The sequence below is a fragment of the Stegodyphus dumicola genome, chromosome X2 (genome assembly GCF_044657685.1).
Source record: "Stegodyphus dumicola isolate Sdum_Otavi_A_Nest chromosome X2, ASM4465768v1".
Classification (NCBI taxonomy): domain Eukaryota; kingdom Metazoa; phylum Arthropoda; class Arachnida; order Araneae; family Eresidae; genus Stegodyphus; species Stegodyphus dumicola.
This window is the reverse complement of record NC_140781.1, coordinates 89,694,063-89,709,973: the sequence shown is the minus strand read 5'-3', so window position 1 is coordinate 89,709,973 and position 15,911 is coordinate 89,694,063. Positions and strand designations below refer to the sequence as shown.

Here is a 15,911-nt window from a genome sequence, read left to right as displayed (position 1 = left end):
ACTGGAACGATTACCACTACTTCCCGCCAAGCACATAGGCTGCAACGCGGGGTTCTTCAATTCTCGCTTACTACCTCCGCGCTCGTGCAGTAAGAATATCACACCGAACTCATTTCCTTCTATTTAAATCATAATACTTCCGCTGATAATTTGAATCCTTGCGCGTTCTACTAAAATTTACATATTCTGGCATTGGCAGTTCCAGGGGAAAGTAAGGCTTGACAGGAAAGATAGTTTAAACTTAAAGTAAATGTTAGTTAAAATAAATATAAACCCTACAACCTAATGAACTAAGTTTGGGAAAGATTAATAAAATAATTATTATAGATCATATACTTGTCGTCTATTCCATGATTTTGATTCATCGTGTTGTTACATTATGTGTGTTTTCTTTTTGTAGAAGGTAGCATTGTGGAGGAGGGGGCACTCTATGAATGCTAATGGAAAAGTAGCGCTAATGTCTCTTTTTATAAAGCAAAATTTTCCTCTTTCGGAACATAAGAATGCTTTTTTTTTTTTTTTTTTTTCCCCCCCCAGCGTACGGGTCGTTCACATGTTAGAACAATCCATAGGCACGTAGACACGAAATTGCGCAATGTCCTCCAAGTTAATGTAACAGAAACGGTGACATTGTAATTTCCTCTTCTGAAATTTACGGCCTTGAAAATGCTGCGCGTTGGCTGCTTGGCGCTCTTTTCGCCTTTTGTGTCCTGCAACCCTATTACTCACTCACGGTTTTCAAAGCTACTTCGCGCACTGTTGAAAACATTCGCGAGATGAAATGTCGCCCGTCAGAAGGCGATCATCATGCCTCTGTGCGAACTCACGTGAGGCCATGTTGGCAGTCGGTCTACAATATGGATAACCGACGAGATGATACCACTGACTTGAGTTGAAAAATTCTCGGATTTTGATCGAAGCGGTTGTCGCTTCAGTTTCGTTTTCTCAAAGGAAGTTTTCTCTCGCGCGCCTTCCTAAAACTGTTTATTTTGGAAAACACGGAGGTTAGCGTTTCGCGTATTTGGAGTGGTTTAATTTTTTTAGTAAGAGTTATACCTCATCATTTTGTAAACATAAGAATCCCGGTTAAAGGGAAATAACTTTTGTTTGCATTTGATCGTAGTGTCTGTGATCAATGGACCTTTTTTTGTTTATAAAGGACTTAAGTGTATGAATTATTTTAGATCTGTGATATAGTTAGGGATGAGTGTTTACCCGGTGAAAAAGTAAAACTCCCCATAAAATTTTTAGATGTTATTGTTTTGTTATTTCTTGTTAGCTTATTCAGTAAGAAATACTGTATAAACGTTTTAATGTAATACTCTGTCTTCCTGAATCTTAATTTCATACAACGTTTACTTCAATCTTGTGTTGAATATATCCATTGATCTTAATATTGTGATATTTAAATTGGAATAAGGACGTATCATTCTCATAAGACAAATAATTTGTGAAATAATTTAAGTATATTTAGAAACTGAGACGAGCTTTTAGCTTGTATATAATCGAGTAAATGCAAAGGGAATCGCCAGAGATAATGATGCATCACAAGAAAGAACGACCAAAACTATCCGTTACAGCACTATTGTACGGATCTCAAACTGCTGGTCTACCGTGGTTGCAGTCTCCTGGAGCTCAGAGTGAGTATTGGATTTGAAAAACCTCTCTTTAAATTAACCTAAATTTTCTGCTTTTCATTATTCATCCGAACATTTTCTGATTGCTTTAATATTGACTATCCTTTTATGAAATTACATTTATTGTTTTAGCGAATTATTCGAAGATTATTACGTTTATCATATTGCTAAAATTTACTTGTATATTTAAACTGCATAAATATTCCTTGAATACTTTTAATTTATTTAGACTATATTGCTTTTATAACAGGTAAAATTTTTGTCTAATCTGATTTCGTTGTGATTCTGTCGTTAAGTTTTCACGATTTGCCGACATATAATTAAATCCACAGACTTCATTTATATAATTTGGTTGTACTTAGCTCTTTGCTAAGAACGGTGCCGATTTTCATATTAGCTATTTCTTATAAAGGGCTCCATATCTCAAATAGCTTAGGGCCCAATCAAGTGTAAATCCGGCCCTAGCTAAGACACTTTTTTTTTTTTTCCAAAATAAAAAGATGTGCCCAAAAGTAAATTTCGGCCCACTAGCGGCCAAGCGGTAAAATCACTGAACACTGGTAATTCGGTTCGAATCCCGCGAACGGGCTGGTTGCATGGGCGTTTTCGTGGTTTTTCCCATGTGTAACGTGTATACGAACCAGTTTCCCTTAGAAAATCCTCCACGAAGGAATCCTTCCCCTTAGGGCAGATAGCCCTAGTGTGCTTTGCTGTATTCTCAATAAACCAAATATCAAAACCAACCAAAAGTAAATTTCATACAAGGCCATGGCTCAATTGCATACCTTTATATTTGATCTGATTTATCCCAGCATGGAATGTCATTTCCGAGTCCATTTCTAAAGTGTTTTGCAGCGGAAATTAACATTGCATGAAATAGTGATTTTAGATATTCGCAGTAGGTGGTTGTAATGCATAACACTCTGAATGAAGGCAGTACTTACAAAAATATACTCGAACGCCACAAGAGTAAAGTTTTTCTTTAGCATGGCAGTCAACAGCTTCAAAAGAATGTTTGCTCCGAGGTTATAGTGATCAACTCGCCCGCGCTATTGTAAAACTGATGTGTCCACCGCCCAAGTACAAAGTTTCAAATTCTGAGTTTTTTTTTTTTTCTTCACTGTTTCGTTCTGAAAAATATAAACTATTAAGCAAACACTCGTAGGTCTTTTTAAGTACTTTAATGAAGAAACGTCACCCATTCTCATACCTGTTTTTTTAATTAAATTTATTTATTTAATTATCCTGATTTGTATGTTCCACGATCTGGGATATAAAAAGTTTTTTTTTTTTTTTTTTTTTTTTTTTTTTTTTTTTTTAACTTGATATTTATTGAGAAAATTTCCACTTACCGTGATTAATTGTTCGAATTCTATTATTGGAAAATGACGAAGTATAAGCTGCTTAACTTCGTTAACTTAGCGATTTTTAAAGTATATAATTTTTTAAGACTTTTTTTTTTTTTTTTTTCCCTGCAATCTCTGTGTTGCCTAATTTTTAAATACAAGATTTCAAATTGTCCTATTACGATACCGTCTGGCTTGTGTTTTCTGTTACGTCCGTATTCTGTATATTATTATTGTTAACTGGTCATTAAAATGAATGTTTTTTCAATAAGAGAAGCACCTTCCAGTAAAGCCAACGCCTATCTCATCTAACTGAAATAATAAAGATTATTTCTATTGATATCTCAGTACTTTTCGTTATCAATAAAAGAAACTGAGGCTGATATTATCGACTTTGTTTAAGTCCTTTTAGTCTGTGATAGTTACAGCGATCTCCAAACTACTTTTATTGTTCACTCCTAAGACGAAAATAATTATTAAGTTGTACGTCATGTAATATAATATAATGTAATATGTATATGTAAGTGTGTAGTCAAAAATTAGATTATTTAGTATTTATTTTTAAGCAATATCATGCATTTAAATTAAACTACAAATTTTACATTTTGAATTAGAATTTAATATGAGCAACGTGGTAATATTGGAAAAATCTTGTTTGATGGCCCTTTGTTAATGCAGTTCGAACTTTAATTTATTTCTATATTTGGTTTTAAAGGTTAGCATTGCAGAAAACGCTACTTCCTACAGGTATGTAGAATCAAACGGTAAGATTGCACTCGTTGCTGTACTTGTAAATCTGGATATTCGATTTTCAATCTCGTCCACTAATATGAAGAGATTTTCCTTTAAGTTCGGATTGTATCGTTGTTTTTTCTCTCAGGTCAATTTACTGTTCTTGAGCTGCTATTGGAAAGACTATTTTGTCGTTTTCAGCAAATGGGTTCACGACCCATTGAAATTCTGTTTAATGTTAGGAAGATCTGTAAATTAGTACAAAATTCCGTCTTCAAACTTTTTAAATGTGTAGATTTTAATTTTTCCCCCATTTACTTCATTACAAATCACACAATGATGGAAACATATTTAAAAATCCCTTTTCTAAATTTTCGTCTAACGGTTGTACACTCACAAGTGATCGCGAGCCTTCTAGTTTGGCATACACCCAAGTATCACTTTGCGTGCCTTTGGGGGTACATGTACCCCACTTTGGAGACCACTGTCATAGTACACAGAGCATTTTCTCTTCTTAATTTACTTGTACCTCGTTTTGTATTATCGAAAATGACATTCCTACAACTGTTCTGGTTGGAATTCAGTGTAATTTGTAAATTAGTACAAAATTCCGTCTTCAAACTTTTTAAATGTGTAGATTTATGAAATATACGATACATTTGTAAGAAATATATGATAAATGATAATCTACAATAAGAAAATACGAATTTTGGTAAAAGTTTTATAATTTTGGTAAAAGTTAAAGTTTCCAGAAAACTTATACTTGTGAAATATTTAATGTGTGTGATTTTTTTTTTTTAAATTGAAAATGTGTGGCGTTTTATCAAATAATATAAATTTACCCTAAGAATTCGGAAAGCGATTATTTAAAATGCCTCATTAAAAATGTGTAAAAAGTTAGCTGACGCATGATAATATATAATTTTAATTAGTATTGAAATTACTTCTACAATAAAAAGTTACTACTATAAAATTAACTACAGCTGTTAATTACAATAACTTGTAAAAATTTATATAATGCTATAATATTTTTATACTCAGTAATGTTTCGTTCAAATTAATTTTATTTTTTCTTATTATGTTTATTTATGCACCGAAAAAGTTTCGAATGAAAGAAATCAGTGGACTTTGTGTGTTACGCTGAACTAAAAATTTTGCAAAGATTGCTAAGAATGATTATTTGCCTCTTCGACAATTTTTCTGCTGTAAAGTTGCAGAACACTGTTAGTTCGACCTGGGTTCGATTCCAGGCGAACGGACTAGCGTGCTGAATGAACATATTATAGTTTCCTCCATGTTACACATGGATACGAGTATGTTTCCCTTAGAATGTCTTCCACGAAGACATCCCTCCCTTTATGCAGAGAGCTGCAGCGTGCTTTGCCATAATCAAATCGATTCAAAAGAAAATCGATCATTTTTTACTGGCTCGATTCGCTTTTGGTTCGTGAGCGTAAGTGGTAGAAAGCATCTCACTCTAACATAACATGTAGCCCAACAATGTCTGAGTGAATGAGACAGCTAATCATTGGTAGTTCGTGCTGGATTAGGTTCGAATGGGTTGACTGCGCGTTGTAATCTTCCCATATGTACTGTGAGTTTGCCATTTTGGATTATAAAAGCTGGCTAGAAAAGTATCCGTGCTAAGCTTTAGTAGTAAGTTAATATACTTAATTAATTATGTTATGGTCCAGCCCTCTCGTACTATGCCATAATGAATTAACTAACCTAATCAGTTATAAAAGGAATTAACACATTTTATTAGGATGTAGAGACATTAGGTTAATTGGAAGCAAGAGAGATTGAAAAATGAGCAATCGCCTTCGCCGGAAATCGAACCACGGAACTCTGAAATAACGGCTTAGAGTGCTGACCACTACATCACGAAGGCACGCTAGGAAAGCGGGAAAAATACCTTATAAGCAGTTTCAAAGTGCTAAAAATTAAATTTTTAAACGTACTTAAAAATAATCACAGGGAATGTTCAAAATTCTGATGAACGTCTGTCATTTTTCTCTGTGTGGTCTTTCAGTTTAAAGTTTTTTTTGGTAAATATTTTAAAACTTATTAAACTAGTTTTTAAATTGTAAAACAATTAGTAAATTATTTGTTATTTTTAATTTGTAAAATATAAATTATTTTAATTATGTTATAATTTATAAATATTCATCTTAATAGTCAGTTAATTATTTTAATCTCATCAAATTATCTTAATGTCAGTAATTTTTTTTTAATTTATAAATATTCATCTGCTTTTTTAAGCCATAAATTTAGTCTTCCAAGGATCAGAAATGCCGATGTAAACCGATGATTAAAATAGTAATGTTAGTAAGTGGCGTAAAAGATACCCGGTGCTGAGCTATCTGAGATTACCTGTCTGCTAAGCAGCGCGTTAGCAAACTTAATAAAAGTTTTTAAAACTGATAAATTATCTAATAAATATGAAAACCACTTTAGAAAAAGTGTGCGTTCCAAAAGATAAAAGTTCATTGCTCTTGCATCGTAGTTTATGCAGCGGACGTAACATGTTGCCTCAAGTAGCCTCCCTTTTATCCAAGTCTTAAAAAAAAAACCTTGTTTAGGCCTCTCGGGCTGGGTTTTAATGATAAATAAAAGGAATTCCATCGCGTCAGTTTGTTGCCTCAGGTTATCACGTCCGCTGTCGCTGATAAAAGTGGTTGCGACAAAGTGAAGCTAGATAGCCGCTCTCGAAAAATTTATGAACCTGTAGAAAGTAAGAGGCTAGATTGTAGGATGGCATTGTAACCTTGCTGTGATTGGCCCTCAGAGGTCAAAGAGGGATAAGGGATGCAAGGTCACGTTCACATCAACTGTGGCCATCTTTCAAAAGGTGTGTGTGTGGGGGGGGAATGGCAGATTATGTACGTTCAGGGTGATTATCTACGTAATTATGAATTTTTAGGGATGGAAGGATGAAACCATTTTTTAACTTGATGTTTTAACAAAAAAAATGAAGTGAAAAATGTCTTTATATAGGGAAAAAATTTGATAGAAGACATTGGTAAACCATAATGCGTATGATCCAGTTAAGATGAAATAGCATCTCCGTATGTAATGTAAATAACAATACATGTAAATAACTATGCACTAAGACAGTTTTGATTGATCATCTCACGTCCAGTTTTTAACCGAAGTTCACCAGTAACATCGGTACTTTGTTTCAGATTCGATTCCCGGTGACTTTTTTAGAGTATGCAAAACACCATAGAGCTGTAGCCAAGAGGAGATGCCTTCGCAGGTTTTCTGAGGGGAATTGGCTAGCGTTCACTTTACCCATACCGCCTGCTCGTTCGCCGGGATTTTAATCACTCGACTGTTGATGAGCGCGACTGTAGGGACTTTGGGGTGAAAAATATCTTTGGTTTATTTGATTACGGCAAAGCACATTAGAGCTATCTACCTAAGGGGACGGATGTCTTCGTCTCTTCGTTTTATTTTTTATTTTTCATTATTTATTTATTTATTTTTTATTTCATTTCATTTTAATGTTCCAACAGTTTCATTTATCTACGCAATGCTGATGGACGGGAGCTTTAAAGACTTGCTTATTACACCTTCCGCCTTAGAAAAGACATTTATTCTTACATTTCTGCTTTTGGAAGCATCAGTTGTTGAACTTTTCAAGGACAGTCTTTTCTCAATATGATTTGTGTACACTATTAATACCAGAACTCATTTATCTCAAAAGGTCCTCTCAAGTGGTTGATGGTAAGAAAAGAGGGGCGGGAGAACCTCGGACCACCCCCCGGGGTGTTCTCCCTCAAAATTGGGGTGGAAATTTTAACAGTTAGCTAGGTTCAGCAATACCTCAATTACCTGTGGTACTACGGAGGTGCTGGCCTAGCTTCTACCTGTACCTGTCTTCGGGGAACTCTTTCTAAAGGAAACTAGCTCGTATACACGTTACACATGGAAAATGCTCATACAGCCAGACCGTTCGCCTGGAATAGAACCCAGATTGGAACCACCAGAACTTAACCGCTCATGGCCCTGAAATTACGTACATTAATTAATTTCCTTTTGATTCGTTATTAATCAAAAGAAAATTAAATATATAGACTTAATTCCATTTCTTGAAATTAAAATCAGTATTCTCTGAGAAAACACTGCATTTTTAGAAATGTGTACATGTGTGATAAAAGAATGAGTAAACGGTTATTGATATTTTTTGTAAATAATAGCACATTTAAGAAACATACTTTTTCTGTCGTATCTTTCTTTCTGCCTGCGATTTTAGCTGTTTTATTTCATTTATTTAAAATTTGTAGTACTGTTTTCTGTTCCGCTATATCAAGTTCATCTTGCGTTTGCTTAAAATTTTTGCATGCCGTTACTGGTGTAGGCATTTCACGTTATGACCTTTCGCTAACATCAACCACTCGAAGCATATTTAAATAATACTGAGTTAATAGTTCTTTAGGCGCTATCGCATATCTGTCCGTTTCGAACGAACAATTGTTTCAAACAGGTTTTCTATTTATCATTGTAAGAAAGAAGCGCGATTTTTTCCTCCCTTCCTCCAAAAGTACGTTTTCACGCAATCAACATCGAATCGAAGAGCCCGAATGGAAGTTTATTAGTAGTCTCTGTGTTTGTAATAGAGAACCAGATTATGTAGCGACCCCAGAGTGATCCATGGTGATTGGCTGTTGTGTATCATGTGACAAAGCAGCAAAATTGCACTAAACAGTTGTTCATCGTAAATGTTTTGAATGTATGATACGGCCCTAAAGAGGACGCGCCATGTCGTATAAAATTGTATGTAGTTTGAATGTTTGATATAGAATATAAATGATCTTTTAAAAGTCAAAACTTTTTAATTCCATCTTACTGCGCGTCATAGGTATTGATTGCAACGAGACAAGCAACTTGCTTTTGTTGTACCCTGCTTACTTTCTGACCTCATTTGTTTGCTGCAGCTTAAACCGGAAGATCCACGAAGTTGCGTCATTGATGAAATGTATTTCAAGTTCAGCTCTCTTTCCCGAATGCCTGTTTCCCCAATTTCAAGATTTGTGCAACATCCAGTCAAACCCTGACATTGACTTTCGCGGCTCAGCGCAGCGTGCCACATATTATTGTTGCAATATCATAAATCTAACAAAGCTGCATGCTAAACAAAGGAGAACGAAAGCAGTAAAATAGAAAAATATCCGAGCGTGGTTGTTATGTGACAATGTCCGCGAGCAGCTCTTGCGCAAGACGCTGTTGTTATGTTCGTCCAATCCCATAGGCTGACCTTGAGACTTAGTAGAAAGCGCTTTGTAGTGCTTTGGAAGTGTAGGTGCAAGCCAACGCATTTTTTAAAATTTGTTTTATAAAACTTTCGATTTTTTGTGAAGAATTTATAAACCAGAGGGGGCGTATGAATTGTTTCATAAATGGGAGAGCTTTGAATGACACGTACACTGAATAGGTGACAACACATTCTTGGTCGGGCGCGGGGTATAGGTGTACGTGTCAGGCAGTGCCAAGTTTGCTGTGTTTCAGAAACATCACTTTCTGAATTAATGGAGGTGAAAAGTTTATCCGTAAATAAAAACTGGGAAAATTAATGCTAGAAAAATTTTTCATATTAAAATACGTGTTGTTGTAGCCTGTTTTGATTTCCTTATACGTGTTTGTTAGCTTTTATTCTTCATCATTTAGTCTCTTAAAAGTCGGTTTTTTTTTTAATTGCAAATATTGATGGAATGCCGTCTGACAATTTAATTGCCATGAATTGATAGTTAATTTCTCGAATATTATCCATGAAAGCTGTAATGTGCTGCAGAAGCTAAGCTTTGTTCTGAAAAGCTAACTCCAAAGGATTTCTTCAGAAAGTATTCATAGTTAGAAAAGCCAATGGTATTATGTTACACTGGTGCCTTTAGATCGGAATACTTTTCAGCCCCCAGAGTTTCTGAAGTCTTTTTTTATTTTTTTTATTTTTTTTTTTTTTTTGGAAACCTTCAAATAATATTCACATTTCGTAGAAAATATTATATTTTGTTTTCAATTTTAGTTTATTTGTTTTCTTTTAAAGATAACGTACCTTTTATGATTGGTTTGGGCCAAAAAATAGCTAAAGGTTCTACTCATTTTTACTAAAAATATGAAAAATGAAATTAAAATTTATATTCAGAAAACTTGACATGGAAAGTTACGTTCATGCAAAAACAGTAACTCATCTATAAACAAACCAGCGCGCGCGCACACACATATACACACGCGAACCGAAAGGGGGAGGTGTCGTGTATAATACATAGTATAAGCACAACGAAATTAGCTAATTTCTGCACTAATTTATTTATTTACTAATAATGATAAAATGCATAATCAAGTTAAATTAGTCAAATTTAGCAAATAAAGATAAATTAGTAAAATTGCAAACACAAAATTAAATGCAAAAAGACAAAAATACATATATTTACTGATTATCTTTTAGCTTTATCAATTAGCTTATTACTTTTTCCTGCAGTATCCATGGGGATTTCTTTCTTTAGGTTTTAGGGAACCGTGCCTGCGAAAAACATCCAATGAGATATAGAAAACTTGTTGGTAATTTTAACCAAACTTGTTGGTTTCATTTTCTTTGAAATAACTAAAATACGAACTGCGAGCATTGCTGATTAAACTGTAAATAATTTATATATGCTTAGAAACAGAGGGAAAGGAATTTAAACCTTAAAAGTGTCGGAGGGGGAAGAGAACCTATTGAGATTAATTTATGTAAAAGCACCGTCCTCCGAAACCTGCAGAATCATAGCAAACCAAAAGAACTATACAATTTATAGGCCAGTGTGCTCTAGAATGCTCTGTGTAGAGGGAGGATTTTTATTTTAATATTTCACGAAAGAAATGACCGATAGCAGTTTACCAATACCATTCTGTTACAGATTTTAGCAAAATAGGCTGTTGCTAGACGCAGTATGCTTTATTTAAATAAATAAACACAGTGGAAAAATTTATTTAAATAAAATATCAGTAAAACCGTACTTTGATTTTACAAAAACAGTTTCTACAATGATATATATATATATATATATAAAAGAAGATATAAATATTAGGAACTACTCAAAATAAGAGTTTTCATTGCCTTTGATTAAATATCATGGAAATACAAAGTCATAGCAGTTTGGGGGGGGGAGGAAAGAAATAAAAAAGTACTTATGCTTGAGTGTTCGAAAATGATCACCGCCACTTTAGAGCTAATGAATAACTTTCTAAAGAATTAAACTGTATAAAACAATTTTAAAAGAAAATAATTATAAAAATAACGCACCTATTCTCATTTCTTGTACTAAATATATTTAATATTTACCGTGTTATCCTTGTGTTCATGAAGCTATGTATTGTTATGATTTGAAAAATGAAAATCTAGTTCCCTGCGAAACAGCAGGAACTCACGAAATTGTCAGTTTGCCTGGTTATAAGGAGTGGTCGTCAACATACTTTACGTATTATAGAGGCTGATTACATATTCCTTTAGAACGATTTTAAAAATTAAAAACAGGAAAACGTTTTGTATCAATTATTTGATAATAACTCATTATTTTAAACCTAAATAATTCTCCGGTTATATAAATTATTATCTGATATAGTTTTCGTAAATAATGTTGACACATCTTGTAATTCTGAATAAATCATGAACTTATTTGAAAAACTTATAAAAACTATCGATTTAGTATTACAAAAACGAAAGTAAGATTTACTAATTTGGTTTCATAAACTCTAAATGTTATGACCTAAATTATTTTCCATTTTTTTTGGGGGGGGAGGAATAATAAAATGTCTATTTCTTTTTTAGGGGGGGGAGTATCAAATATTATTTACAATTTTCTGAACTGTTCCTTCCTTACTTCAGATATTATTTATAACCTGTTTGTTAATTTTTAAGCTATATTAGTTGTTTTATTTTGTCTACTGTTAACAGATGTTTACTCAATAGTTTGAAACACGAGTTTATGTAAATCTTCAGGTGTGTGTAGATTACATCATCGGTCCTTAATTTTGAGACGGCAGCTTTGATCTATATTCCTCTTCCCCATTTTCGTGCATTGTTTGCTTTTTTTCATGGACACTAGCACGCGATATGGGTGATTCTCCGTTCGTCTCTTTCTGCGTGCTAGTTTGCTTAATGCGTGATTTTTGTGGTTATGCAAGCAAGATACTTATTTCCTTAAGCAGACAAGCACGAAAGGTAGTCTGATGTAAAATCACGGTGTGTTTGTTTCCGCGTGGATGATCAGTTTTGAACGTTGCTTCAAATACGCATTTTGGTTGTCTGCGACTCCGAGGATCATTTTCATTGGAGTCGAAAAAAAGGAATATTGGAATGACCTAGAACGATTTTAACCGTAGATTTTTTATGTTATTCTTTTTATCTTTTAAAACTATTTCTATTCTGGCCGTTGTAAAATCCTGATAAAAAAGGAAGGACTTTTTCGAGAAAATTGTGATTTATAAAAAAAATTAAGGGAAAAACATTTTTAGGAATGAATAAGAGCTGAGATTTTACTTATCTTCTTTCCAGTGTTTGTGAAATACTATAGTACCTCTGGAACGTCAACCAAGTTATGACATACCTTGTTTGTAGAAAATATTGTCTAATATTTTAAAAACAATAATATGTTAATACTTAAATATATTAATATTTATAAAACAGTGATTTTAAAAGAATTAGGTAACAATGGAGACGTTATTTCCCGTCACCCTTAAGTCATAACGTACTTGATGTTATAGAAAAAGTATCAAGAGAAATATAAAGCTTTGCAGCATTTCACTTACATTGAAAAGTATACCCTTATATTTACAAATACTTTTCACTTACACTGAAGTTATGTATTATAAATTCTTAAATTGCATTAAATATTTCAGTGAAATAAAAACACCTTTAAACAGCTAACTAAACTTCCAATGTTGTTTTCCATCTTAGCGTTTGATAGCTCGTACTTTGCCAGTGACCTGTTGGCTTTTAACATAATGCCCCGTTTTCTGAACTCAACGTGTTGATAAAGATGAGAAGCTGATTATTATTTAGCTAGGAGTTTTTAAACACTGACCTTGGCTTTAACTTTCGAACATTTAGTTCTAGATCCATACTTTCGGTTTCAGAAATATTGCTTATTGCGTCGTCCTACAGTAGCCTAGCGGCTGGGTGTGTAAGACCACTGAACATAGGTAATTTTACTCGGGGTTGAATCCGGCAAACGATGCTGTCTGCGTGGATGTTTTCGTAGTTTTCTTCATGTGTAATTGTGAGACAATTTTCCAGAGAAAATCATTCACGAAGGCATCCCTTCTCTTAGGAAAATAGCTCCCGGGTATTTTGCCTTATGCATCCTTAACTTTTTTTTAGATCTTAAATCGTGGTGGAATATGTTATAAAGAGTAAGTGAAATTTATCAGGTATATATATATACTTACTCCGGTACTAATATTAATAAATGTCAACAATATTAGTGAGGGACCGAGTCCGTTGGCTTGAACCTCGAGAATGTTGGCAATTGATTGGATGTACTGCCATCTGCCGGATGCAAGAGTAATTAATTCCTTCTCAGAAACGACTACATTGGTCAGTGACACCATCTATCGGGAGCGAGAATAATTAATTCAGGTTAATAATTTGTTTTAAGTAGGTCGTAATGATTAATATTTTTAATTTATTTCCAAATTATGTCATGGCAACCTTCAACCGATCTGGTGGATCTAAGGTGTCGGAGTACACCAGTTAACAATGAATCAATTAAATAAACATATTTTTTCCTTTCTTTAAAATTTTCTCATGTTATTTTTATTTTTATTTTTTTGCCTTAGTTATGCAGTTTTTTATGCGCGGTGAAAGGATTGATTTTCCTTTTGCACGATTTAAAAAAGTTTTCTTTAAACGAACCTGATAAACACTCTACCGTTAGGTTTGGATCTTTTCAACATTTATCCTGACGTTGTCATCGGCAATTGTATTAGTCTTCAAAAAGTCAATTATACTATTGGCACTTAAACTTTTTTTGCTGGCGGCCCACATAACACGGATGGCCTAAATATATTGTCTCTTTTGTTTGAAAAGGAACAAGTTCATTGAAGCGCTATTACGATGTGCGAATCATTCTTGATCTTCGCCACAGGCTGTTTTAAGTAGGCGATATGCAACTAAACTCAGCATGTGTTACGGTTTCTCACTTCTATGTTATCAATAATTTTTTTGTTTTCCCCCACGTTCAGTAGGTTTAATTTTCATTCATTATTTTTTTTCTTTCTAAGTTACTGCAATAAAAGATCGCGTATTTTGTTATTATGTTGGGTACATTTTAGCACGGTTGTTAAATATGCCGTGCTTTTTGGTTTATGAAAGAGAATTTATTTGCTAAAAAGGTGAAGTGACACTTTTCGCGCATGGAAAGTTCCGTATAAGTGGCATTTGCGCACATCATTCTCACGGGAACATGAAATTTTCTAACAGGTCTATAGACAACGTGTAACACTTCCGCAAAGCATGCTAGAAACACTCATTCAGCCTTATGATTTATTGGCATGATTATTCATAAATAGTGCCCATTCTTGCTGTGAGTGTTTCTTGTATATTGTTAGTCCTCCCCACACCGACTTCTTTTTAGAACATTTGCATAAAATGAATTTCGCCCTTATTGAAACATAAAAAGGCAATCTATAACCATTGTCGTTATGTATACAATACTGTTTAAATATATAATTATACATGCTTTCAAACTTTTAATTTATATATTTCATTATTAAGAAAATAATTTGCATTTACATGATTTGAAAGTATATATATTTTTAAGTAAAAATTTCTCATAACTATAATTTTCTCAGATTTCTCAGAAATCATTGGTCAGACCAAAAAAGAACATATAATGCTATATAATAATGTGCGCAGTACATATTAGAGTGTTATGTGGATGATAAAAAAGATATTTTATTTTAAATATTTTAATATTTGGAATATGTATAAAATAAAAGTGGTAAATACGTTATTAAGGATATCGAAATAAATATATGAAATTTAGAGCTCGTATACCAGTTATAAAGATATTGAGCTTTAAAATGAGTTGTATTTTGGAGACTTTTTCACATTTTAAAGGTATAGTTCGACCGTCTCAAACGAAACCTTGGCTGGCATTCTGCCAAAACACTCGTCCAAAAGGGACGTTATTACTTGCTGCGACGTGAAAGGTCACGTGAACACTCCGGAAAGAGAGAATTTATATGAATAGGAAGAATAGAGAGAATTTTGAAAATAGGGCAGAAGTCCCCATCTTTCCACCCTATTTTCAAAATAACTCGCTCCGAATGGTGCATGCGTGTTTGCGCTCACGGTCGAACTATACCTGACTTCTTAAGGTATTTATCATTCTTTACATGTTAACACGTACATAACATAAACATTTTGCTAAAATCTATATTTGTGCGACTCTAACTTATAATTTTTTAAAGCAAAGTAATAACCCAAGTCGAGTTCCTAGTTATCGAAAGGTAATCAAGAAGCAGTGGCGTAGCGGGGAGGGGGGGGCAGGGGGGTGTATGATGCCCCGGGCGCCGCTCGCAGAAGGGCGCCAAATGGTCTCCAAGCAAGATTTTTATCATATCACTGTGTTTTTTTCGGGGGAGGGGCGCCAAAAAGGTATTTTGCTCCGGGTTCCAGTTATGCTCGCTACTCCACTGTCAAGATATGGTTTCGTGCGGAATTGCCACCAAAAATTATACAAACTTCTATTACCCATCCAGCAATGAATGTTTAAGGTGGAATACATGCGTTTTATTTACGCCTTAGATATTATTAAAAATACAGCTAAAAAAAATCTGAAAGCTTTCGGATTTTACATTACACCCAGAGGGGCGTTTTTTTAATGTTTTGTGGGTTGCCTTTATTTATTAAATACAGAGTCGTAGCTAGGGTTTTCAGCGCCCAGGGACAACTGAAGATTTCGCGCCCCCTACTGCTTGCCAAGGAAGGAAAACATTTAATTTAAAATGTCATAACATCAGTTTGGCGCCCCTTGGATTCTGCGCCCGGGGACAGATGCCCCTCCTTGCCCCCCTCTAGCTACGCCCCTGATTAAATATCTTGTTCTTTGCACTTAAACCATAAAAATTTAGTTCAACAGCAATATCGCAAAATAATTTTAAAATGAGCATAGCTTTAGAATTTCCGATACATAGTCTCTCGTGGGCTGTA

General features: G+C 34.0%; 1 protein-coding gene across 5 annotated transcripts in view; it reads left to right on the top strand.

Annotated features, from left to right (window-relative positions):
• LOC118199650 (retinoic acid receptor RXR-alpha-B-like) overlaps positions 1-15,911 on the top strand; it is a 329,703-nt gene that overhangs the window by 221,037 nt on the left and 92,755 nt on the right. Inside the window, exon 1 of one of the 5 annotated variants that reach the window (XM_035371546.2) lies at positions 749-1,640. The exons of 3 other annotated variants lie outside the window; for them this stretch is intronic. In XM_035371546.2, the coding sequence (XP_035227437.1) occupies positions 1,514-1,640 (127 nt within the window). In that variant the 5' untranslated portion in view covers positions 749-1,513. Of the gene's footprint in view, positions 1-748; positions 1,641-15,911 lie in introns of those variants that run through there. One more of the 5 variants, XM_035371547.2, reaches the window with a different exon arrangement.